Here is a 23,380-nt window from a genome sequence, read left to right on the forward strand (position 1 = left end):
CTGTGGGAACCCTGCCCCCGCCCCATGGGGCCCAGCCGTGTGGCCACGAGCTGGTTGGCTGCCTGCCCGCTCTGCCAGGAAGGACGATGCTCGAAGGGGGCAGGCAGCCTGCGGCCCTCCAGCCCCCCGAGATTTAAAAATCCAAGTGAGCAAGGACGCCCCTGCTCCAGGGAGCCAGCCCCTGGGAGCTCCCAGCGGTGCCTCACTGTCCTGTCTCCTCTCCGCACCCCATGCCCAGCCGCACCCCCCCAGACTTTGCCCAGCGCGGTCTGTGCTGGGCCTGGGTCCCAGCTGCCCCTGGGGCCATTTTCACCCCATCCCGGCCCTGCAGCCTTGGTGCTCCCGCTGTGATCTGCCCCCCGTGCTTGGCTGGGCTGTGAGCCCCTCAGGGCAGCTCCCCCTGCCCCCACCTCTCCCACGGGGAGCTGGACCCCTGGGTGTGGGGCAGCTCTGCGCCCCAGGCCCTGCTGTTCAGAGGCTGCCCCACTCCTGTCACCTAGCGAGCGCTCAGCAGCGCACAGGCCTGATCCCTACGTGCCGGGCCAACAGCCCCTCGCACTCGGGCCTGGCCTAGCTCCATCCTGCTGCCAAGGCAGCCGCGGCCCCTGGCCCCAGCCGAGGCGAAGGGCTGCAGCCAGGGACCCCAGGGTGCTGGCGGGTGGTTAGCACTGCCGGCCGGAGCAGTGCTGGGCAGCAGAGGGCAGTGCAGCTCCAGGCTGGGATGGGGCGCAGGCAGCTCCCCCCTCCTCTGCCCTGGGCATTTTCATGGGAACCTGCAGGGGCAGCATCACCCCAAGAGCAGAGCCGGTGCCCGGCCCCACCACCCTCCCTCCCCTGGCCCCCAGCCCGTCCCGCCCCCAGGGCAGGGGAACCACGGGCCCCAGGCAGGAGCTGGCACCGAGCTCTCTGGGCAGCCACTCTTCCAGGGAGGATGCCAGGGCTGTGGCCACGCCTCGGCCCCGAGGAAAGGCCAGGCTCCCGGCTGTCTCCCTGCACAGAGGTCAGGGCTGGAGGCTGGGGCCCCGCTCAGGGCTGTAGGTGCACGGGCAGCCGGGTGCCATGGGGCAAGGTAACCTATGGGGCACGCCGGGCAAAGCCCCCACCCTGCCCCCGCAGTTACAGCCTCCTTGGTCCTGAGCCACGCACCTGCCTCCCCCTCCCCCCGGCTCAGGCTCTTTCGCTCCCCAGAGCCCAGGCTGCAAGGTGGGGTCCCGACCCTGTCCCTGGTTATCCCCCCCTGGGCTCGGAGGCGCTGCACAAGGTTGGCCCAGGTCTCGTCCCTCCCCCTCGCAGTGTGCCCCCCCCAGCTGTGCCCAGCCCGCCAAGGGCAAGGAAAGGGATTGATGTGCCAGCCTCAGGGGCCTCCCGTCATCTCTGCCTTTAGCAGCCCTTCGAAATGGGCCCCTGGGCGCAGGTAGGGAATCGGGTGGGGGCTTCCCCCACGCTGCCAAACCCCCTGAAATAGGAGGGCAGCAGTTGAGATGCAGGAACCCCCCCCCTGCAGCCCGGTTAAGGGCTCCTGTCCCCTGTGGTACCGAGGGCAGGGTGGGGAGTGCACCCCCCTCCCCCGCATTAGTGGGGGCAGTGGGGAAGGGAGGGTGCTGCCCATTGGGAGGCGTGGGGAGATGCCAGGGGGCGAGTGGCACTGTGCTCCAGGGAGGGGCCCGGGTGCAGCGTGTCCTGCCAGGGGTGGTGAGCCCAGAGAGGAGATACAGACTGTCCTGCTCCCTTCCCAACCCCGGGCTCCTATTTCCAAATGCTGGGCTCCAGGCCAGGGGATTCCTCACAGGCCCAGGCTCTGGCCAGCGCCCGCAGGGGGAGGAACGCGAGAAGGGGAGGCCTGAGGACGGAGGAGGTTTGGAGCGACGGCACAAGAGGCTGCTTTCACCCACAGCTCCTGGCCCCCAGGGAGTGGCTTACGGGGCCACTCCCCCAGCCCCAGTACCCAGGCTGGAGCAGAGCTGCACCTTGCTGCCGTGAGGCTAATACCATGGGCAGCATTCCCAGAATGGGGGGGCAGGAGCCAGAGAACCCCCCCTAAGGAGGGGCCAGGCTCGCCCTGCCCCCCGCGAGCCGCTCCCACCATGCACACCCCAGGGCAGTGGGGCGCTGTGTCTCCAGCTGTGCAGGCCTGAGGGCTGGCCGGGTGGATGCTGGGGTCTCGCCGAGCCCAGAAAGGGGAAGGTGCTGCCACAGGCCAGGCCTAGATACACCCACGGGCTCAGGCCCTGCCCTCTGAGGCTGTTCTACCGAACGCAGCTGGGGGAGCTGCCCCCCAGTACGGTCAGCAATGGCCCTGGGGGGAGCTCAGCCTCTGGCTGCGTGGGGCCTGCGGGGCAGGGAACATGGCCCAAGGAAGGCAGGGTGACCATTAAAGACAGATGGGGGGCATGCCCCAGGGTAGGGGTTAATCTGGGGGCTCCCAGCTGTGCTGCTCCTGCCTGCAGCCAGCAATCAGCTGCCAAGAGGGCTGGTGCCCCTCAGACAGCACTGGGGGTAGGGGGTCAGGGCTCCATGAGCAGGAAACAGCAGGGACAGAGTAAAATTAAGCAGGATCCTCCCCCGGCGAGACAAGCACTGACCTGAGACCCAAGGAGATGAGTGAAAACCTCAGTTCCATGGGGCCAGCAAGCACCAGCCACACTCAGCCCCACACACTGGTGCTACTGCAGCAGGAGGGCGAGATGGCACATGCAGACAGGGCTAATGAGCCTAGGGAGAAGCAAGTCCCCGGAGAGCTGCCTGCCCCCCTTTAGCCAACTGCCCCCACTGGACAGCGGGGGGTGGGGGCACGGCCCGGAGAGACCGGCCCGACAGCGGGGGGGTGGGGGCACGGCCCGGAGAGACCGGCCCGACAGCGGGGGGGTGGGGGCACGGCCCGGAGAGACCGGCCGGACAGCAGTTTCCTCAGCCACTGGCCACGGCAGGACCTGCTGCATGTGGGACAAGAGCCGATGGGGCTGGGCTTGGAGCCCACAGGCCCAGAGAGAAGGAAACGCAAGAAACAGCAAACCTGGGGGGAGGTCAGGGCTGCCCTGTGGTACCGATGCGGCACCTCTGGCTGCAATAGCCCAGGGCGCGCTCAGGGCAGACTGACCCGTTCTAGGCAGAGCCCTGGCCGGAGGCTTCCCTCGGGCTGTCTGGACAGGCTGGCTGGGGGCAGACATTCCTTGGCTCTAGCCAGCGCTCAGCCCTGTCAGGACCCTGCCCTGGCACCAGCTGCGGCTCCAGCACCCCCAACAGGGCACAGGAGGCGGATGCTGGCTCAGGCAGCCATGGCAGCAGCACAGGCAGGACTCTCTCCAGGCCCAGTTTCTGGGGCCCTGGGGAGGGTGGTCACTGTTAGAGAAGCAGCTGGCTGGTGGGTTTTGGCTCCCAAGGCTCCCCCGGCCAGGCCTGAAGGGGAGTAACCCTCAGCGCTGAGATGGCAGCCAGCCCTGGGCTCGGACTGCAGGCAACCCAAGGCCCTTCTGCAAGGTGAGCACGGCCCAGGACAGGCCCAGCTCCCCTCAGGAGCCAGACAGTGGAGGGGGGCACAGGCATCAGACCTATCGCTCCAGAGTGGTGAGCGAGAGACCGGCACAGCGCCGGCGCCAGGCAGAGCCACGAAACCACCTGGGTACGTGGCCCAGAGGCGTGAAGAGCCGACGCTGCTTGGAGAGGGAGCCAGCAAGAGTTACCAGGAGGAAAGTACCTGGGGAGGTGCACAGTGAGCGAGAAGCCCCTCCCCCAGCCCCACTGAGCTCCCGGCTGCACCCCCTGGGCCAGACCCTCCGGGCTCACAACAGCCAGCGGCTGGCGCAAACCGCAGCTTTTTTTACTGGAAAGATCTCAGGCCACAGCAACACAAACCCAGGGCTCAGCACAACTCAGCCCTGCCCCTCCGTGGAACGCAACACGGCCCCGCCAGCCTGCGCCAGGGGAAACAGCCCCTCCCAGCTGCCCTGCGCGCTGGGAGCCCCGATCAGCTCGCCAGCCCCAGCGGGGAGGCATTGGGCTCAGCTGAGAGGTTGGGCCCAGGGATGGATGCCCTTGCGGGGCTGGGGCCCATCTGCCCTTCGAGGAGAACAAAGGGAGCCACTAGCTGGAGCTCGAGTCAGCCCCAGGCCTGTTAAACACCAAACCCCCGAATCGCGCCCCAGGAGGATATAAAAGTTGGCCTTTTGCCCCCACAGCCAAAGGCTTGTGGGCAGGGGCTGGTCTCCCTGGCTAGCGACGCTTCAAATAGCCCCAAAAGCGCTGGTGGGGGGGGGGCGGGGGCAGAGCGACCCTGCGGAGGTGGCCGGGTCTAGAACAGGGCTGACCAGTGCCGTTCCCTGCCCTGCGCCTGACCCGAGGCGGATCACTGCTCTGGGAGCTCACGCTCTGGACTCCCAATTTGGGCTCTGTTAGACGAGTGCCATTTTATTAAACAGCTTCATCCGTCGTCCCCCCCTTGGGTTCCATTGCTCACTGCGGGATGGAGGCAGCGCTACCCAACCGCATCTCAGTGAGCCTAACCTGGCCCAGCGAGTGCCCCCAATGCCCGGCTAGGCTCCAGGCTGAGAGGAACAGGAAGGCCCTGCCTCAGAACCCCTCGCTGGAAGGAAGGACTAGATGCAGACAGCTCAGGTTACACACAACTCCAACCATGTAATGTGTCAGGTGAGTCACAAAGCCAGCAAGGTAGTTAGTGTTACTGCTTCGGCTGCACACCAGCGCATCCATTACAGCAGACTGTGCCACCTCGCACTTTGCACAAAACAGGATTGTAAACACAGTGAGATCAACATGTAAACAGAACCCGGCTCAATTAGTGCAAATCCCCGTGCGCGTCCCACACCTCCCCCCTGGGATAGTCACAGAGGCTTGGCTAGACACACCCGGCTGTACCTGTCTGCCCCACCCAGCCTCGCTCAGACATTCGGACTGTTCCTTTTAGTGCTCGCTGCGCACTTCCCTCACGCCACGCTGGAGAATCCTGCATTTCATGGCATTTTCCCATTGGATGGCCAGTTCTCAATGATTCCAGCCACAGTTTCATTAGTATCTATCCGCCCCAGCGCATCCATTACAGCAGACTGTGCCACCCAGAGGGCTTAAACACACATCACCACTCCGGAGGCTATTTCCAACGGGGAAGGCAAGCAACCAGTCACACCCTGCACAAGGGAACAGGCACCTGCTGCCCTCCGAGCGACCCTCTTTAAATCCTGTTCCCACAGAGGCCATTGCAATGAGTCCCTGCCTTTGCCCCTTCACAAGGTGACTCTTTGGACAGGACAAGTGTGGCTGTCAGGCCAGACAGTAACACTGGCCATGCCTGGGAGGTTCTCTGGGGCAATTATCTGCCATCTAACGCTTGATCCGATGTCAGACTGGGTGGGAGTTACTTAGCACAACCAACCCTCAGAGTCCCTGGAATATCGGATTTTACTAACTTCGGGTGCACAACTGACAGCCCAGCAGCCCAGAGCCCGTCTTTCAGCCACACCAATCCGGCAGGGAACGCAATGCCCACATCCCACAGAGCGACTCCTACCACTCCCCTCCACTCCGTTGGGAGGGGAAGAATGTGGAGTTTCACATAGGTCTGGTATCGTTACCAGCCGCCCCTGCACTTGGTGTCCAAGTCCTAGAGACAGCATCACACAGCCCAGCCCGAGGGGCAGCATGATGAACAACAGAATTTTCTGAACAAAATGCCAAGAGTTCACTCTCCTTGGTTGCATGATTGCTAAGAATAGGCCAGCGTTGACAGAGGGAGAGATACAGACACAATCGCAGTGGAGCCTCTGAGACCAGAAGAAGTGAGACAGATTCCATGGTAGCACATGCGGTTATCTGTGCACACGTACATGCGTAACAGAAGGGAGAGAAACACCTTCATGACTATAGGCTGCAGCTCCAGTAGGGACCAAACAAATGCCCAGGAAGTCCTGCTTCCACCACTCCGGTCCATTATGGACTGACATCTGCCCAGCCCTCCCACACCACACGGACCGTCCCCAGTTCAAAGCAGGACCCTGGCACTGATCTAGTCACAAGGTCTCTGAATCCAGGGCCTTGCTCTCTGGGTCAGCCAGAGCTGGGAATTTTGTGGAAGTCCAGCGTTCGGCCCTTGAGGGAACTGAATAGCCCAAAGACCCTGCCTGGTTCTCCACTTTGCCAACAGCCCAAACAGCCCTGACTGATTCTGTGGGGAAGGTCACTGACCCCAGTCCTAGAGAGGAAACAGAAAACACTCCCTGCCCCACTGCACCAGCCCTGGGTTTGTTTGGCTTGCGTGCCTGGAGCACATGTGGATCTGGGCTGTTGGAGAGTTGCGGGAAAGCAGGTAAGTTCTCTTTGCACAGACAGCAGGGCAGACAAACTGCAGCCCCCATGACAACACAAACGTGCAGGCTGCAGGGTCAGGCTGTGCCAGGGTAAGCCAGTCCCTGCTGGCAGGCCCTGCAGGATGCTCCCCAGGTTACAGCGGAGCATGGATGCTGGGTTCTGTTTTAGGTAAGTGAGGTGCAGACCGTGGTGGGCAAATTCTGGGCACATGCCTGTGTCGAGTTTGAGAAATGCTGGGCCATTGCTGAGGAAACAAGAGACCCGCCTCCCTGGGCTGAGAGTACAGGCAGGGCTGGAAAGTGTGAGTGGACCCTTCTGCAAAGCGTGCCAGGACCCATCCACCAGGCAGCGGGAAAGAATGCCGCAGGCTAGAAACTGCAACTGCAGATGGAAGGAGGCTACAGCCGAGGGAGGGAAGTGTGCTGTTGCCCCCGGCTCCCTGAGCTAGGACGGTGTGACGAGAGCACCGTTCACAAGAACCCCTCACTCAAGCACAGTAAGAATGCTGCACAGGTGGAAGCAAGAGGGACTGCTCTGGGTTGCACATGGCCCCAGCTTTCCCCAAGACCCCTCTGTGCATCAGGGGATCTCAGTTCGTTTAAACAGAGGCAGCAAAGACAGTTAGAGGGAAGAGTCTGATGCTTCCCTCTCAGATTAGCTGGGCTACGGGCACGTCCTGTTCCTTATGCAATAGGAGGCTGTATTTTCCCTACAGTGCTTTACGGGGATCTGCCAAGGAGCTAATTACTGTACAACATCATAAACCGATACATGATTAAATACACCAAGTCCAGACATTTCCTATGCAACCCCCACTGTAAACACATCCAGCACTAAACAAGCTGTTTGCTTAGGGTGGAAAGGAGTGACTCTGAAGCAATGTCAGCTAAGCTTGCTACAGGGACATCACAACTCTCCACTTAACAGCCTCAGACAGATACTTCGGGCGCTGCAGTAGAAGTTATTTTCTCAGAAGCAGCACATCATGGCAGGGGAGCTACACATAACTTCACAACACAAAACACACAGGGGACAAGGGCTAACCACAGCACAACACACCAGCATTCGAGTCTAACACTGCTCAGTTAGGCTGAGGGGGAGGGTCTAATCGTCCAATTTTCCTTCACGGATGTTGTCAAATGAGAACGGGAGGAACTTGAATCCAGTGCCAATGTAGAACTTATTCTGGAACTCAACCCTGCAGAAGAGACAGAGAAAGAATGATCAGCAGCAGCTACTTACAGTGTCAGAAGCTATGTGGGGGACTGGCTACAACCTCATTAAATCTGCACATTGGGACAGGCAGATGAAATGAAGCTTTCAGCAGGAGGGTAGGGATCAGGACCCAACTGAACTATTACAGATTTCTCCTCTCCCCCAGCTCCTGGGCAGAATGGAGAAAAAAATTGTCAAAATGCTGCTTTCACGGAGAGAGATCCATTTTACACAAGCAACAAACATGGGGAGAAATCCATGAAGCTGGTGTCACCTGGAACTATTTAGATGACAACGAAAGGAACACGTGTCTCCTACAGGATATTGTTTCTAAAAGAAATCACGTTCTATAGATCACATTTATACACACACTGATCTCATGGTCTTGGGAAGGGCCAGGATGGTTCTCTGCAGAAGATTCTTGAGGGCTTTGCCTAGTTATGCTTTAAAACATCCTGTGCAACTGCGTTTCCACCAACTTACCTTGGAAACTGACAGAGCACGTCATTAGGACATTATCCCCAGACAAAGCTTCCCTCCTCGCCCCCTTTGCCCGTCGTGGACGGAGCCCTGCACCCGGGGGAGCCTGCTGCAGGGTCAGGGCCGTAGCTCAAGCCTGGCACAAGGGGGCTCTGATCCCAGTTGGGGCTTGGAGGCGTTTTGACCTGAACTAGTGGTTCTCTCAGAAATCTGATCTAGACCGGCCCAATTCTCTGTAAGCTGCACGTCGTTGTATTGGGAGCCTCGTAAGCTTCAGGCACAGTTAACCCTGACGGCTCCGACACTGTCCCCAGCACATTATAAAATAAAGCCATGAGGAGCGAAATGGCCTTTCCAGGCTCCGACACCCTCCCGTCGGAGCATTTGGTCTCCCACAGATTGACGCCAACATGCTGTAATGCCAGTAAGTCCACATGACCAACGGTGGCTCTTGCTAAAGTCCTGGGCGGGATTATTTCAAAACGGTACAAAAGGGGACAGGAATATTACACAGTCCCCCTCTGCCCCGGGCTACAGAAAATGTGCTACAGCCAATGAAACATTTCATGTTTGAACTTTTCTCATTAAATACTTTAGAAAGTGCGGGGGAGGGAGAGGGAAGTTCTAGAGCCCCCTCAGTCAGTCGTCTGGGTTTAGCTGTTGAAGCACATTTTCCCTGTCCCTCCCGGGTGCTCCTGGAGAAACAGAGATATCGGTTATCTCACAACCTCGGCAGTAACTTTGCTTTTTCGCTTGTTTTCCCTAATAAATGAAATTGGAAAGGAATGACTCTGGACAGCTGCCTGAGGGTCAAAACACTGCCAAATATGGAAAGAAAACCCATGATTCATAATGAAAACAAGTGCAGTGTTTCTGTGTGCCCCATGAGAAACACTTTCCATTCTCCTGTCCACTGGAACCAAATCGGCACTGAGGAATCAGCTGACTCTCTCTCAGGAGCTCTAGCAGAATCATTTTTCAGCATTATTTTAGGACATTTTACATGATGAATATTTTTAAATGGAATAAACTGAAAAATGTCACAAGGACACTGGGAACATTCTTTGGAAAGCGACCAAATTCAAAAAGTCCCGAGCGACTACCACGATACAGCTCACAAAGTCACTGACGGCCCAGTCTGCAAAGATGACACTCTCCTGACAAACAACATTTTGCTGATAGATTCTCCTCTCTGCCTGTGCACACAGGGACCTAGTTCCCTGCTAAGGAATCCCTGGGATGAGCAGCAGTTTCCGCGTGGGAGTGAAAGCTTCGTTGCCAAGGTCCTCGGGTTTTGCAGGAACCCTGCCAATAAGCACCCTGTGACTAATTCCTATTCTGGAAGCAAGGGGAAATAAGAGGGAGAGGGGTGAGCATTTGGGTCCCACACAGAATCTCAAGCAGATGACATTGTAACCATGACTGCTAATCTTTCTGATACCCCTACTCAGGCAGCTCCTATCAAGCATGCACAAAGTCCTTGTCACCACCTCAGGTACCCTGAGTCTAAGAGAAGCTGCTGCAGCATGGGAATAGCAGGGTGAAGTAGATGGGGATACCAGGTCCCTTTCATTTAACAGAACTCCAAAGCTGAATGAAAGAAAGTTCCTGACATGCTTCTTCACATTTGCTCCCAGGAAGGGCCAGAGCACACGGCTCTGCTTTGCAGCGGTGGATGCCTGCTGCTCCCGGGGGTGCTTGCTTCACTGCATAACTTTGTAGAGTGTCTCTTGTTTCTGATCAAGTGCCATGCAAGAATTCACTAAATCGTTAGCTCTGCACTTCAAGTAAACAGGGACTTTTTCAGTTTGTACTAAAGCCCCAGGACCTTCCCTGTCAGTTTTCATATTAACAGGCCTCTCCAACCAACTGCTCTTTGGCACAGCACGAGATCCCCAGGAACTGCAGGGTCACACGTAAAGTACTTTCCTCAACCTGAGATCATCTACAAAGGCATTTTGTTAAGTCATGAAGTCAAATTTTTATGCTTGTGTATAAGCTGCATCCAGGTGCCTAAGTGGGTGCTGAAGTGCTGATTTAGGAACCTAATTCAGGGCCTGCCCTTGAAAGAGGCGCCTGCTTTGCTTTGAAGTCAAGGGGCCTTGCCTGTGGTTAGATTAGTCAAGATTATTCGGCCAGGCTTTATCTTCAGCATGGCTGACCATCCTTTCTGCACGCACGCAAAATGGCGATACCCTTTTAAAGTCATTGCGTGTGGCTTATGGTCACGAGATCTGCCTGGAGCTCAGGGCCTTTTACAAACTCAAAACAACAAATAGTTGTGAAACAGTGGGCGGGGATCTGGGTCTCACTACACCCACGTCTGCCCACTGGATTCCAAGCCGAGTCTGACTCACAGCCCATCCATGCCTCCTGGAAAGTAACATTCCCCCTCTGGTGATGGAACACCAAGAGCTTTGCAGGGCAGTCGGTGTGCGCCTACCCCTCCATCCTGACCTTAGTTCTCAGTTTACAGCTCAGAACAGCTGGCCACAAAGCAGCACATTAATATTCCTTTTCATTTGTTTTACACAGCTGTTTGCGGCTTACCACGCTTGTTGGGTCTGAAGTCTATTTTGACATCACCATCCAAAACTGTGACCCACCCGCCCGGGGACCCCTCCATTTGGAGCGATCCAGACATTGTGAGATTTAGAAGCAATTAATGGTTCACGGCCAAAAGGGATATTTAAGATCCATGTCACCGTCCTCCAATGGGTGAGCAACAGCACATTCTATGAGCATTTGTGAATCAGTGGCACACAGCTCAGGCAACACAGAGCACGAAAAAAATCCTCTCCACATGCCTGGAAGAGAAGCACCCTGAGCTGCAAGCGCCTGCCATCCGGGTTGTCTTATACACTCAGAAAAAAGAATACAGGCTTGGTGAACAAAACCTTCCCCCAAATTCAGCAACCGCTGCCAAAATGACACAATTCACTATCAACTAGTTGACCTTCCTCAACTTGGACTAGGGCCGGTTCTCAAACTGGGGCTCGGGACCCCTCAGGGAGTCGTGAGGTCATTACATGGGGGGGGGTCGCGAGCTGTCAGCCTCCACCCCAGACCCCGCTTTGCCTCCAGCATTTATAATGGTGTTAAATATATTTAAAAAGTGTTTTTAATTGATAAGGGGGGGTCGCACTCAGAGGCTTGCTGTGAGAAAGGGGTCACCAGTACCAATGTTTGAGAACCACTGGGCTAGAGTATTGCTGGGGTGATGGAAATGGGTCTGGGACTCCAGCATGGAAACGAATTGGGATTAGCTGCTCAGGCAGTGCCTGGCCATTTTACTGAGTTCCTGCAGCTCCAACAATTAGGCGCGTTAAATATCGCTCAGAGAAAAAGTCTGCACAGCTGACTCCATCTTTAATCAAGTTTCCTACAAATAGTTGCAAGGACTTGGAACCTCCCTGTTCTGTAACTTTAACACCACATTTGAGATGGGGTGCAGATGCGTGGCAGCTGGTTAACAGATGAGGTGTGCCATCCACAGGGTGCTGCGAGGGGTTAATTCACTGGAGTCAGGGATGGGTAACAGGTTGGGAAAAATGGATGCTTGAGTGACCTGAGCCAAGTCCGAATTGCATGGTTTCCGTGGAAAATTAGCAGGTTGCAATCCATTAGTTCTAGTGTTTCTCACGCCCTCAGCCTGAAGCTGACAGCATGGCTGCCGAGATAATCCTCTCCCCTGCAACAAATGCCAAGCCAAACTTTCAACCCCTCCCCAGCTGACCTGACTTCTCCTTCTATCTGAGACATGCTGCTACCCACGTTCCACACTGAACCCAAGGAGTGCTCCTAACCCTGGTCACAGGGAGCTTCCACAAATCCCTCCCAACTGGAACACACCAGCATCCTTCAGTGACTTCCTGGCCAACTCCACAGCCACCCCTGGCATTCTAATGGGTGGGAAGGGGATGCTCTCATTTAGCAATGCTAGTTTATAAATGCCAGGTCCATGGGGGCTGGCTGATCACAGGCCCCTGTCACTAGATAAGCTCTGTCTCTCTCCAAGGTTTAGGAATAGGGGTTTCAAGGAAGTCAACGACATGCCCGGCTGTGTTTAAGCCAAACAGCGATGCCACAAAATGTATTAATGAAAAGCAAATACAGATATAAAGGAGATATTTAAAACAAGCAGCCAAGTTACTAGCCAAAGGGAAATAAAAGTCAGCCTGCATTTCCAATACAGCTGAGTCAGCAGCTTTTCATGTTGCAAAGATCTCAATCACAGAATCTCAGGATTGGAAGGGACCTCAGGAGGTATCTAGTTCAACCCCCTGCTCAAAGCAGGATCAATCCCCAACTAAATCATCCCAGCCAGGGCTTTGTCAAGCCTGACCTTAAAAACCTCTACGGAAAGAAATTCCACCACCTCCTAGGGAACCCATTCCAGTGCTTCACCACCCTGCTAGTGAAAAAGTTTTTCCTAATATCCAACCTAAACCTCCCTACTGCAACTTGAGACCATTACTCCTTGTTCTGTCATCTGGTAGCACTGAGAACAGTCCAGATCCATCCTCTTTGGAACCCCCTTTCAGGTAGTTGAAAGCAGCTATCAAATCCCCCCTCATTCTTCTCTTCTGCAGACTAAACAATCCCAGTTCCCTCAGCCTCTCCTCATAAGTCATGTGCTCCAGCCCCCTAATCATTTTTGTTGCCCTCCGCTGGACTCTCTCCAATTTATCCACATCCTTCTTGTAGTGTGGGGCCCGAAACTGGACACAGTACTCCAGGTGAGGCCTCACCAATGTTGAATAGAGGGGAATGATCACATCCCTTGATCTGCTGGCAATGCCCCTGCTTATACAGCCCAAAATGCTGTTAGTCCTCTTGGCTACAAAGGCACACTGTGACTCATATCCAGCTTCTCATCCACTGTAATCCCCAGGCCCTTGACTGCAGAACTGCTGCCTAGCCACTCAGTCCCTAGTCTGTAGCAGTGCATGGGATTCTTCCGTCCTAAGTGCAGGACTCTGTACTTGTCCTTGTTGAACCTCATCACATTTCTTTTGGACCAATCCTCCAATTTGTCTCAGTCCCTCTGTATCCTATCCCTACCCTCCAGCATAGGGATAGGATACAGGGGGAACTAAAGATGTGCAAGGACGATATCACTGCCAAAGTTTGAGAGCTTTATTGTTTCAACAGGTAGTTAAACATTAGTCAAAAACATAGTCCAGGTTACTGATGGAGGAATCTGTATTTTCTGAAAAAAGTACAAAAATAAATCTTCTCCAACTGGGCGTGACAGGCAGACCTCACATTAATCTGTTTTTCCACCAGCAAGGCATATGTTAAATGACTTCTCTGTTCCATGAAGACTCAACGACCCACCCACCAGACAAAAATTCCAGATAGGTGACTCCTCTTCCCCAGCTACAAACAGCCAACTAATCTGACACAAAGCTCTTACAGAGCTGTTCCTCCTAGGACAGCTGTACTTGGTCCTATTGTTCTTTTGAGTTTCCCTGTTAGAAAAGGCAGCACTGGAAGTGCGTGGATTTCATGGTTAGACTACAAAGGAACGCCCATAGGAGATTATTTGGAGACCAAGAAATTTATGACTGTTCCACAGGGATGAGAGTAACCCAAGTGACAGTCTCAGCATAGTACTTGAGATCTCATTTTATCTTGCTAAATTGCTTTTCCCATCGCCAAACTTTTACGAGCAGATTTGCTCTTCCGGAGTTTACAGGTTTGAGGCACTTACGTTTAGGGGAAATAGGACTTCACTCCAGAGTTATGCTTCTGTAGTTTCCCAGTAAATGCTCTGCAGTTCTACACAACAACTGTGTTCCATGTTGTTATGGTCATTTCTTGGCTCAAGAAGTCCCACTGTCTTCTGTCAGCTTGTCTCCCACTGGGATGGGGCCACTTTCCCTGTAGTGTTTCCATTAGCTTAATATTTTTAAAAAATTGTACTTAAAAACCTGGCATCGTGCAAAGCTCCATTTCAGCTACGTTGTGGACAATATAAATCACACCTGGTCTGACCCACTGATTGCAGGGGGCTTTGAATCAGGCCTTACCTGCGTGCGCTCCGGGCATACGTACAGAGGCTATGACTGTTCAGCAGAAGAAGTGTCTATTTTAAAATATACCTGCTTTGTTTATTTCAGTCCATACTTTCAGAATATTTTTCTTGTGAAAAATCAGGTGTTTTTTTTTTTAATTTTGAAGGAAAAAATTGTAAAGATTTTTTAAATCAATAATCTACCACCTCTGTTCAAATGCATGACCGAACATTACAGCTCAGAGAGGAGACTTAGGCCTGCTACTAATTCAAAGATGCAGTTAAACATCTGAAGAGTCAGAAGACTAGCTGATGCTCTGTTCACTGTCTGGCCCTGTCTGCTGAGATAACTCACTACAGAGGGTGCAAGATCAAAGTTCTTTTCATTGGACTTTGCTGTTACATACTGTCAGTGACCGTTGTGAGAGGACAAGGAACACCAGCTAGAAGCAATGGGCTCTAACGTAACCGATGTGAAATTTTCTAGGCTGGATGCCAGGAAAAACAGAACCGCCATCCAACAGCCATTTTCAGGAGTTGCAGACAACTGTAGCAGAGATCCCCTCCCTACATAAGATGGCTACGCTTTAGAATTCCTGTATGAATCATGACTGTGTGGTTTGAATTCTGAAGATCCCTGAACGTACTGGAAAGCTTCAATATGCACCTGGAAACTGTGCCATTAGGGGGTGCAAAAGGACTAAGTTTTCATCCCAAAAAGAAACCAGAGGAAGTCCCAAAAGCTGCAGTTGTCGTTACCATCACATTTGATTTCTTACTGGAAAAAAATAAAAATAAAAATAGACTTCAAACAGTTTTATTTCTTCTCCCTGTCTCGAAGACACACTGGGTTTGGCTTTCCAGCCACAGGACTGCCAAGGCACCCAGGATAGAAAAAGTGGTGCTAGGTTAGGTGCTCGTTGCAAATAAAGAGCCCTGTGCTCCTATTTTCAGACTAACTGGCACATTTCACAAAAGGAAACGGACAGAACCGCAAGCAGGTGAGCTCGGAGCAGGACCAGACACCTCACAAGCTACATTTGCAACTTCGCGTCATTCTTTTGGCCAACCATGAAAAACTCAGAACTGATGCAATAAATTACTGAAGGAGAGGGGAGAGGAGGAGGAGAGTTACTCACAGGCTCTCCTGTCTAGTTCTGTGTGTAGCTGGAGGGGAACCCAAAAGTTAGCTCCAGCAATTCCTTGTTTTGTACTGTCCCTTTGATCACACCAGAGAGAGAGCCAGCCACACTGGAATTCCAAGTGGAATAAGTGCTCTTTAAAAACAGGGACAAGGAACTCACTCTGGACCTGGGTGGAGAGAAAATGATTATGCTCCACTGAGTGATCTCACTTCTCTTCACTTACTGACTCCCTGAATACAAACAATCTGAACTGCTAACAAAGAGCAGCGGCGAATGTGTCTTCTCTAGACACACAGAAGGGTACCACTGAGGCTTTGTCTACACTGCACTTTCGTCAGTAAAACTCAGTTCAGGTGTGGAAACCCCCCCCCCCCCCCCCCCAAAAAAACGACAAGAGTTTTACTGCCGAAAAGCGCCGGTGTGAACAGCGCTTTGTCGGCGGGAGAGCCTCTCGTGCGGGTGGATTTATTTTGTTGTTGGGAGAGCTCTCTCCTGCTGACAAAGTGGCTACACTGCGCACCTTTTAGCAGCGGTGTCACTAAAAGGTGCGTAGGGCAGACATAGCCTGTGTGTGTTCTGAGCAAGTTACATGTAAGGAAGGGTGTGACGTAAAGAACAATGGACAAGTCATTTGATAGCTAGACAGAGGAAACACCACAGAGAATCTGGGAACACTGGCTGTATAAAATCCAGGTCCTGGACTGGACCAATGGCCTACAGCTCAGAGAGCTCCTAACATTAGATTTAAAAAATTCGAGTTGAGTTCCAGGAAGAAAGTTTTGTAGTTCCAGATTCTGCCTTGAAAGCCACGAGGCAGCAAGAGAGAGCAGTCAACACACCGAATGGAAGAATAAACTTTAAGACAGCCAGACCCCAGTTTAAAGAGCTACTTCACTGCCCATTAAAATGGGTGAAAAAGCAAATCTGTAGCTAAGTCTCTTCCAGTCAGGGCTGACTGTGACCCACAATTGTCGTTTGTTGCTGGGAGTAAGGTGTATATCCACGATAACCACCACCAAGCTGCCTGAAAGAGAGAGAAACCCCTCCAGGCTCTCCCGCTGCAACCCTCTGCATCGGTTAACTGCTACAAAAGGGATCAGTAACAGCCTTCTTCATCCCACCCGCTCGCACTGGCTGCTGTCTAAGCAGGGCTTTCACTTTAAGCTGAATGGAGAGGCACATAACGAGTTACTCAAAGAATCAGGGTTTCAGGCGTGACCTCTGCCCAGACCACTGGCTTAATCTCTCCTATCTCAAAACACAGCTGCCCTTTCTGGAAACAAGTCTACTTCTCTTGCAGAAGAAAGGGCCAATACAGACTGTTCTCCTGACCCCAGCACAAGATCTGGATAAAACGTCTGTTAGTCTATAAGGTGCCACAAGACTCTCTGCTGCTTTTACAGATCTTGATAATGATCCCCCCAGGCTGAGGTGTAACTGCTATTGTTCTGTTTTCCTGAGAAAGAACGGACTAACAATATTGCTGGCCGCACATGGAACTGCAGTTATCAATCACCATGTAACATCATTAAGGAGACAAGAGAAACAAATGCCATTATCAGGCAACACAGAGAAACTGCTGAAGGGCCCAAACGTTCCATACCCCAACACAGGCTGCCGAGAAAGGTTTAGCTGGATTCAGTGGAACTTGTGTAGCATAGAACACTTATGCCAGCTACTCTCCAGTAATGCCTAGTGACTTAAGTGTAGAGGATAGGAGTGAGGACTATTACTGGGACCACCAAAGCAGAAAATAAGGTTCCAAGCCTCCATGAGGTTTGAAAACCCTCTTGCTGCCAGTCTGCCGCTGTAGAACAAGCACTTAGGCTATGGCTACACTTGCACTTCAAAGCGCTGAAGCGCTAAGTGTAGTCAAAGCGCCAGCGCTGGGAGAGAGCTCTCCCAGCGCTGTCCGTACTCCACTTCCCTGTGGGGAATAACGTACAGCGCTGGGAGCCGCGCTCCCAGCGCTGGGGCTTTGACCACACTGGTGCTTTGCAGCGCCGCAATTTGCAGTGCTGGAGAGGGTGTGTTTTCACACCCTGCTGCAGCGCTGCAAATCTGCAAGTGTAGCCAAGGCCTTAGTTTAGTTACATTCAGTACTATTATCCACACAATGTCCCAGCAGCACCAGGCAACGCCGATTTCAGCACGCCATTACCAACTCTCTGAATTTTATAACTGAAGCCTAAACTTTGCTTGGGGTGGGGTGGGAAGTGTATACAGCTTCCGAGGATATAGCATTCATGGTGGCGGTGAATCATCAGTAATCATCTTGCTTATAGCAGCTTTAAAACCTCTACGTTCCAGGAAACTTACCAGTGCAAACGGAGCGCATGAAGGAACGCCGACAGGCCCTCCATGATCAGAAGGATTGCCACAGTCAAGGTAGCGAAAGCAGCAAATATGAAGAACAAAGCAAAACCTCCAGCGAAACTTCTCACACTGAGGCCAATGTGAATCACCATGGTCCAGAGCACCTCGGAAAGCTCTGCAGGAAGAAGGGCAGGAAGAATGCTGCTTATTTCAGGGTGGTTGTGAAGGGAAGTTTTATTTCACTGAGAGTGGGCTTCACGTAACATTCCAAAATAACCGTTCCTAGCACTGCAGGAGCCGGAAGGATGGTTCCACTTGAAGAACAGGAAGTGCTTGCAGCCAGGTAACTCAGGACCTGAACTCCAATTCCACCCACCCCTCCTGAGCCCAGGATGCTCTTCATAACCACAGCTTGCATAAGCAGACTCTGGGCAGCAACCACTCCTGCCTCTTACTACAGATACAGTCACCCACACAAGAATGGAGCGACACTGCATCTGCCGCACTACATGACAGCAGCAGGGAACTTACCAATTAAACTTGGCCAAGGATATTTTTTGGTAGGCTGAACAATTCTGGTCTATGAAAACTAACACATGAAACCGATTCTTCACACACAGACCATATCACAGGTTGGCCAAAGCACAGCCCATGAGCCAAAGGTGGCGGCATGGAGATCTGCAATGGATTCCACTCATCCAGCGTGCAATACTTCATCCCGGGATTTGTACTCTAAAGAGGTTGCAACTCTGCGTTAAAGGTGAAGGCAGCTGCAATCTGCTCCATTTTATGCAGATTCCTTTGGGCTCCTGACAAGTTATTACTGCAGGCCCCCACCGCTGAGCTAAATTTGGGTGCCACTGTCACAAGTGCCACCAGTCTATACACACTCTATGACACACTGAGGTTCAATGACAAGCAAAGGCTAAAATCCTGATTACCCCAGTCAATAACCTCTGCCAACCAGGAGCCCAGCACAGCCTGACCCTATCACACTGACCAAACGCACTCCTGTAGTCACACCCTCCATACTAGTGTAATCATCTTTGTACAAAATATGCCTTGTGAGGTATCATTTGAAAAGCTAATATCACGGTGAAATGTGTACAGCAATATTACAGAGAAAGTCATGAAGATGAGCTGAAATATGTATCAGACAAATCTGGGGAGGGGGTAAAGCTGGTTTCTCAAAGACAAAATACAAGCTGACCCCTCTCACCAGGTGTCAGAGTTGATTGGCCATCACCAGGCAACTGGCCTTGCTTTGGCAGCAAAGCAGGGCAGGAACCGATCAATTTTCGTTTTAACAAATGACATGAGACTCCATGCCTCCATCCTCGCATCTGGAAGGAACTGGGGACTTTGTGGAAGATCCTGACTTGAAAATTTGCAGGGAACATGGTAAGGACAAGCTAGACTTAGTTCAAGGTCAAACCAAGTCTTCGCTACTAGGAAGCGCTTTATCTTTCTCTATTTCTGACTTTAGCACTTAATACTTGTACTCACTTAAAACCGCTCTTTGTAGTTAAACAAACTTGTTTTATTCTTTAATCAAAATGAATCCAGTGTTGTGTTTAAACAGAATTGTTTGGTAACCCCTATTAAAGTAGCAGACTGTTGTACACTGACCCCTTACAAGGGCACTGGACCCCAATATCTGAGCTGTCCAGAAGGCTGGGCCATGCAGAGCACACATTTTGGGGGAAAATCTAGCACTGGGAGTGTGTTGAGATCACCCTACAGGTAGTAACCAAGGCTACGGGAAGCCAGAGAGTAGCTGGTGTTTGCTGACAGGCTGCTGGGCTCAGAGTGGCTGGAGCAGGACTGCAGCTATACACAGACACTCAGGGTGTGACCTGCATGCTGTTTGTGAGCAGCTCACACTGGGAACTACATCAGCGAGACACTATGAGGCACCCAAGGTTGCAAGGCAGGTGGTGACAACCCCTCACTGGTCCAGAGTGCACCCCAGAATACATGACACACACACTAGGGCAGTTTCTCTCTGTGGCACATACACACATGCCTAGGCCATCTCCCCAGGACATTTTTGAGACACTGATCAAACCTCCAGCTTTGGGAAAGATACTTACGTGCATGGGCCAGGCTGAGCGCCCAAAGCCGCAGGTAGGATGCTGTGTTGGAAATGCACCCCAGGCAATACTCAATGGTATGGATGGCCTGATGTACCACCGTATCCCCAAAATCAAACTGCAGAAAGAACAACAGAGCAAAGAGGGAGTGAGACCAGCTGCACGGCAGCTGTAATGAGCAAGGGTTGGCAGATTAGGGGAGCGGCACCACTGACTGGGGCTCTTACACGGGCACTATGTTTGGGCTCTTACTGATCATTTCTTCTACTGGCCATTTGGATACAGATCATTTAGGAAGACTATCAAATAGAATTTCACAATTGCAGTGACAGTTGACACTTTATTTCTAATTAGCTTCTCAGATTTAGCAAAAATCATTCAACACTGCAATTTGTAGACTAAAAAAAGTCGACTTTCACATGACAGGCAATGAAAACAGTTATGATCAGACCCAGGATTTTACCAGGAAAAGACTGTTCAGTAAAAAGTGGTTCTGTATGAACACACTGGTAAGGGGTATCTATTTCTACAAGAGGAGAGGGATTACAAATACGGTTTTCCTTCTCCACGGGAATGAGATAAATGTATGGGAAAAAAATCAGACAAAGCCTGAGACAATACTGCATCTTTCGCACTGCTGTGGGAACAATGGAAGCAATCTTGTAAGGAGCAGGAACTGGCTCTCTGTGAAAGAAATAATGCACAAAAAGTTATCTTGAAAAATCTCATCTCTGCTTCACTTTTTCCATCTGCAGTCTCTATGCCTTCCAAGCATTTTGGCAATCAACTCAAAACGATTTCAAAATAAATGTAGGATAGTTTGCCACACTGCAGCTTGGAAAAGAGGCCCATGTTTCTGCATCTTGGAGTTAATCCATGCTCCGTGAACTTCTCCAAAGCACGTTAAAGGGGATGCAGAATTTTATGACACCGAGTGATCAATGTTCTGAAAGGAATACAGCATGCTATTTTTATTCTTGTTCCCCCTTTAAATAGCTAAAGCAATAAACATTTCAAACAACTATGTCAAACTAGCTGTCGAGAGCCCAGATCTCTCTCTTCACAAGAGCGTAAACTGCAAGAATTCCTCAGTAAAACCTGCTCTGGTAAACAGAGTCCTCTGCCCAGCAAGTACAGCAAGTCATCGTAAAATAAACTGAAACCGACAAATATTTAAACAATAAATACAGCACATGGCCGAGTTTGTGAATAACTGCCAGGGAGACGACCACTCTTGTGCTTCAACCCAAAGGCTCTCATGGGATGGCTTTAGCAGAGTTCCTGCAGCCTTATGGGTTATTTTTCACTCTGCTTATTTAAAAGAAGGGTTCATGTGCCTTCCTATCATTCAAATGTGATCAGATCTCTCTGCATTATGCCTATTTCACCAGCTCTAGGATTCATCCCTAAGGGCAACAGCTCTCTCAAAAAGATCCATGTTCAGCAAAATTTACAGAAGCAAAGAAAAAAAGTGTCTCACTGCGAAGTTTCCACAATTCCTCGGCTTTTATGCCCACTGCCAGCTGGTTCAGAATGATGCATTCCAGGTTTACTATTACACAGCTGTTCCAGTTCTGAGGTCCTACTCTCATAAGGTAGTACAATAAAAACAGCAACTTGATCAAGGGAAGATCTGAGATTACACCATGGTGGTATGTTTAGAATGTCACCACTCTGTTCTAGGAGACTTCACTCAACACATTAAACATTCACCTCAGTCATACACCTGAGATGGATAGGACCAAATTCTGCTTCTAGTTACATGTGTGAACTGGACTGACATTACTGGGGTTACACACGGGGAACTAGAAGCTGAAATCTGACCCTTCAGGGCAAGTCTTGAAACAAGCCAACAAGTGCTAGTGTAGGGGGAGGTTATCCACTTAGGCTTCTCTGCTGTACTGTTTGGATGAACTGAACATCCTTGTTCTTGAGGGTTGAGAAGAACTCTATAGTTATTTCACCATCAGACCAACTTCTGTCATTGTATCAACATTAGTTACCAGAGCCTCAAACGTTATAGAGCTAGATAAAAATGTAATGATCTAAAAGGTCTTGTGGGAACTGGAACGGAAAAGGAATTTCTATTTTTCTTGACTGTGTGGAGATGATGGAGCTACACTAGTGCATTCTATAATCATTTGTCGCCATGAAGACCAAGACCCACCTATAACAAAAAATCTGAGGAAGGTTTTATTGATGGTGAAGCAACCCATATCTTTATCATTGTATGCACCAGCTTTCTTGGAGAAGAATGTGCATGGGCCTTTTGCATGGACACCCCACATACCAGTCTATTTCACTTAAAGCTAAAACAAGGACAAACGAAGCACCCAGGTACACTGACAGCACAGACCCATGAACAGAACAACTGCTCTTAAGGTTAACAAACTGCTTCCCAAGAGACCACCTGTTACCTTGGCACCGCTGCAGTCTGGAGACACACCCACCCACAGAGCGTAACTTAGCATATCAACTCTAGGACCAAGGGAGGTAAGAAGAACATGAAGAATAATGGTTTTTCGTATCAAGAAGAGCAGCGAGGCTGGTTAGATTTCACAGTCTGTTCCCAAATGGTATTTTATACTTCAATGCTCAGAGAGCCTAACTATTTGTGTTTGAATATGCGCAATTCTCCCCCCTCTTTTAAAGAGAAAAATATTGATTCTCTGGTCATCAGCTAGTCCAATTGGGTGTGCTCCAATATTTGGCTGCATGTGTTTAGGGCAACATTCAGTCAATAAAATACCTAGCTCTGGATGATAGCTGGAGGGGGGGGTGGGGGGGGGTGGGGAGAAAATCTGTAAGCAGTTTGCAAAAAAAAACCAAAAACCCTAGACATTCCCATTGACAAAACAGATACAATGGTCTAAGTGTTAACAAAGAGTCTTGCTTCTCCAGCAACTCTATAATAAACATTTAGAAGCCCCTTGTAGATCTTTTGATCGACAGCTGTGCAGGTCAACTGAGAAGGATTTGCAATCTAAAAATCAAGGGAGATAAGAAAGCAAATAATTTTAAAAGAGATGCAGCAATTCAGACAAGGTATTTTAAAATGGAGATGATATTGTATGGAGTGTTAGAAGTGGCCCATACATGTAAATGGCTAGATCTCATGGAAAAACAAGTCACATGGCATGAAAAAAAAATCATGTGTTAATGCAGCAGATGATTTACATCGATGGGAAATGGTGCAGATATGTATGAATGCAAAGCTGGCTGTCATCTTACCACCTCATCCTCTGCAGGCTTGTAAACATAAATTTACATTTAGTGCCGAATCTCACAATCAGAACATTAATCATGAACACGAGTTTAACAAATCCCTTATTCACATGCCATAGTTAAGTGGTAGCACTTGGTTAGCACACACTGTGCCGCTGCGTAATGCCTAAGAACAGCAGTCCACTACCCTGTCCAAATAGGCAGCAGAATGTCCCTGAGACGATAAATATCACTCTCCCTTTTTCTCCCCAGGTGTGGTAGAAAAGGCAGGGCAGTTAGGAAAACATGTTAAAGTGAATTTGGAACAAGAGTTGAGTACTCAAGAAATACAGCACTTGGATTTATTTTAAACACAGCCTTATAATGTCAGAGATAAATAAATAAATAAATAAGGTAACTCAAATAATAAACACACAATTACCATTTCAACTGGAGAATAAACTGGGTAAAATGCATCTGTGGCAACTAACTAGATGTTACTGTTTAGCCTAAGGGGCGGGGGAGGGGAAGCTTGCCTATCAGATACCCATTCCTTGTCATAAGAATTCAGACAGAAAGGGCCACACATG

General features: G+C 51.1%; 1 protein-coding gene across 4 annotated transcripts in view; it reads right to left on the reverse strand.

The window, feature by feature from the left end:
* Positions 1-4,612: 4,612 nt before the first annotated feature.
* ATP6V0A1 (ATPase H+ transporting V0 subunit a1) overlaps positions 4,613-23,380 on the reverse strand; it is a 48,350-nt gene continuing 29,582 nt past the window's right edge. For 2 of the 4 annotated variants that reach the window (XM_044999605.1, XM_044999607.1), the window contains 4 exons: positions 22,818-22,835; positions 19,587-19,704; positions 17,497-17,668; positions 4,613-7,516 (listed from right to left, as the gene is read on the reverse strand). In XM_044999605.1, the coding sequence (XP_044855540.1) occupies positions 7,423-7,516; positions 17,497-17,668; positions 19,587-19,704; positions 22,818-22,835 (402 nt within the window). In that variant the 3' untranslated portion in view covers positions 4,613-7,422. The remainder of the gene's footprint in view (positions 7,517-17,496; positions 17,669-19,586; positions 19,705-22,817; positions 22,836-23,380) is intronic. The other 2 variants (XM_044999608.1, XM_044999606.1) reach the window with 1 other exon arrangement.

The sequence above is a fragment of the Mauremys mutica genome, chromosome 25, assembly GCF_020497125.1.
Source record: "Mauremys mutica isolate MM-2020 ecotype Southern chromosome 25, ASM2049712v1, whole genome shotgun sequence".
NCBI lineage: Eukaryota > Metazoa > Chordata > Testudines > Geoemydidae > Mauremys > Mauremys mutica.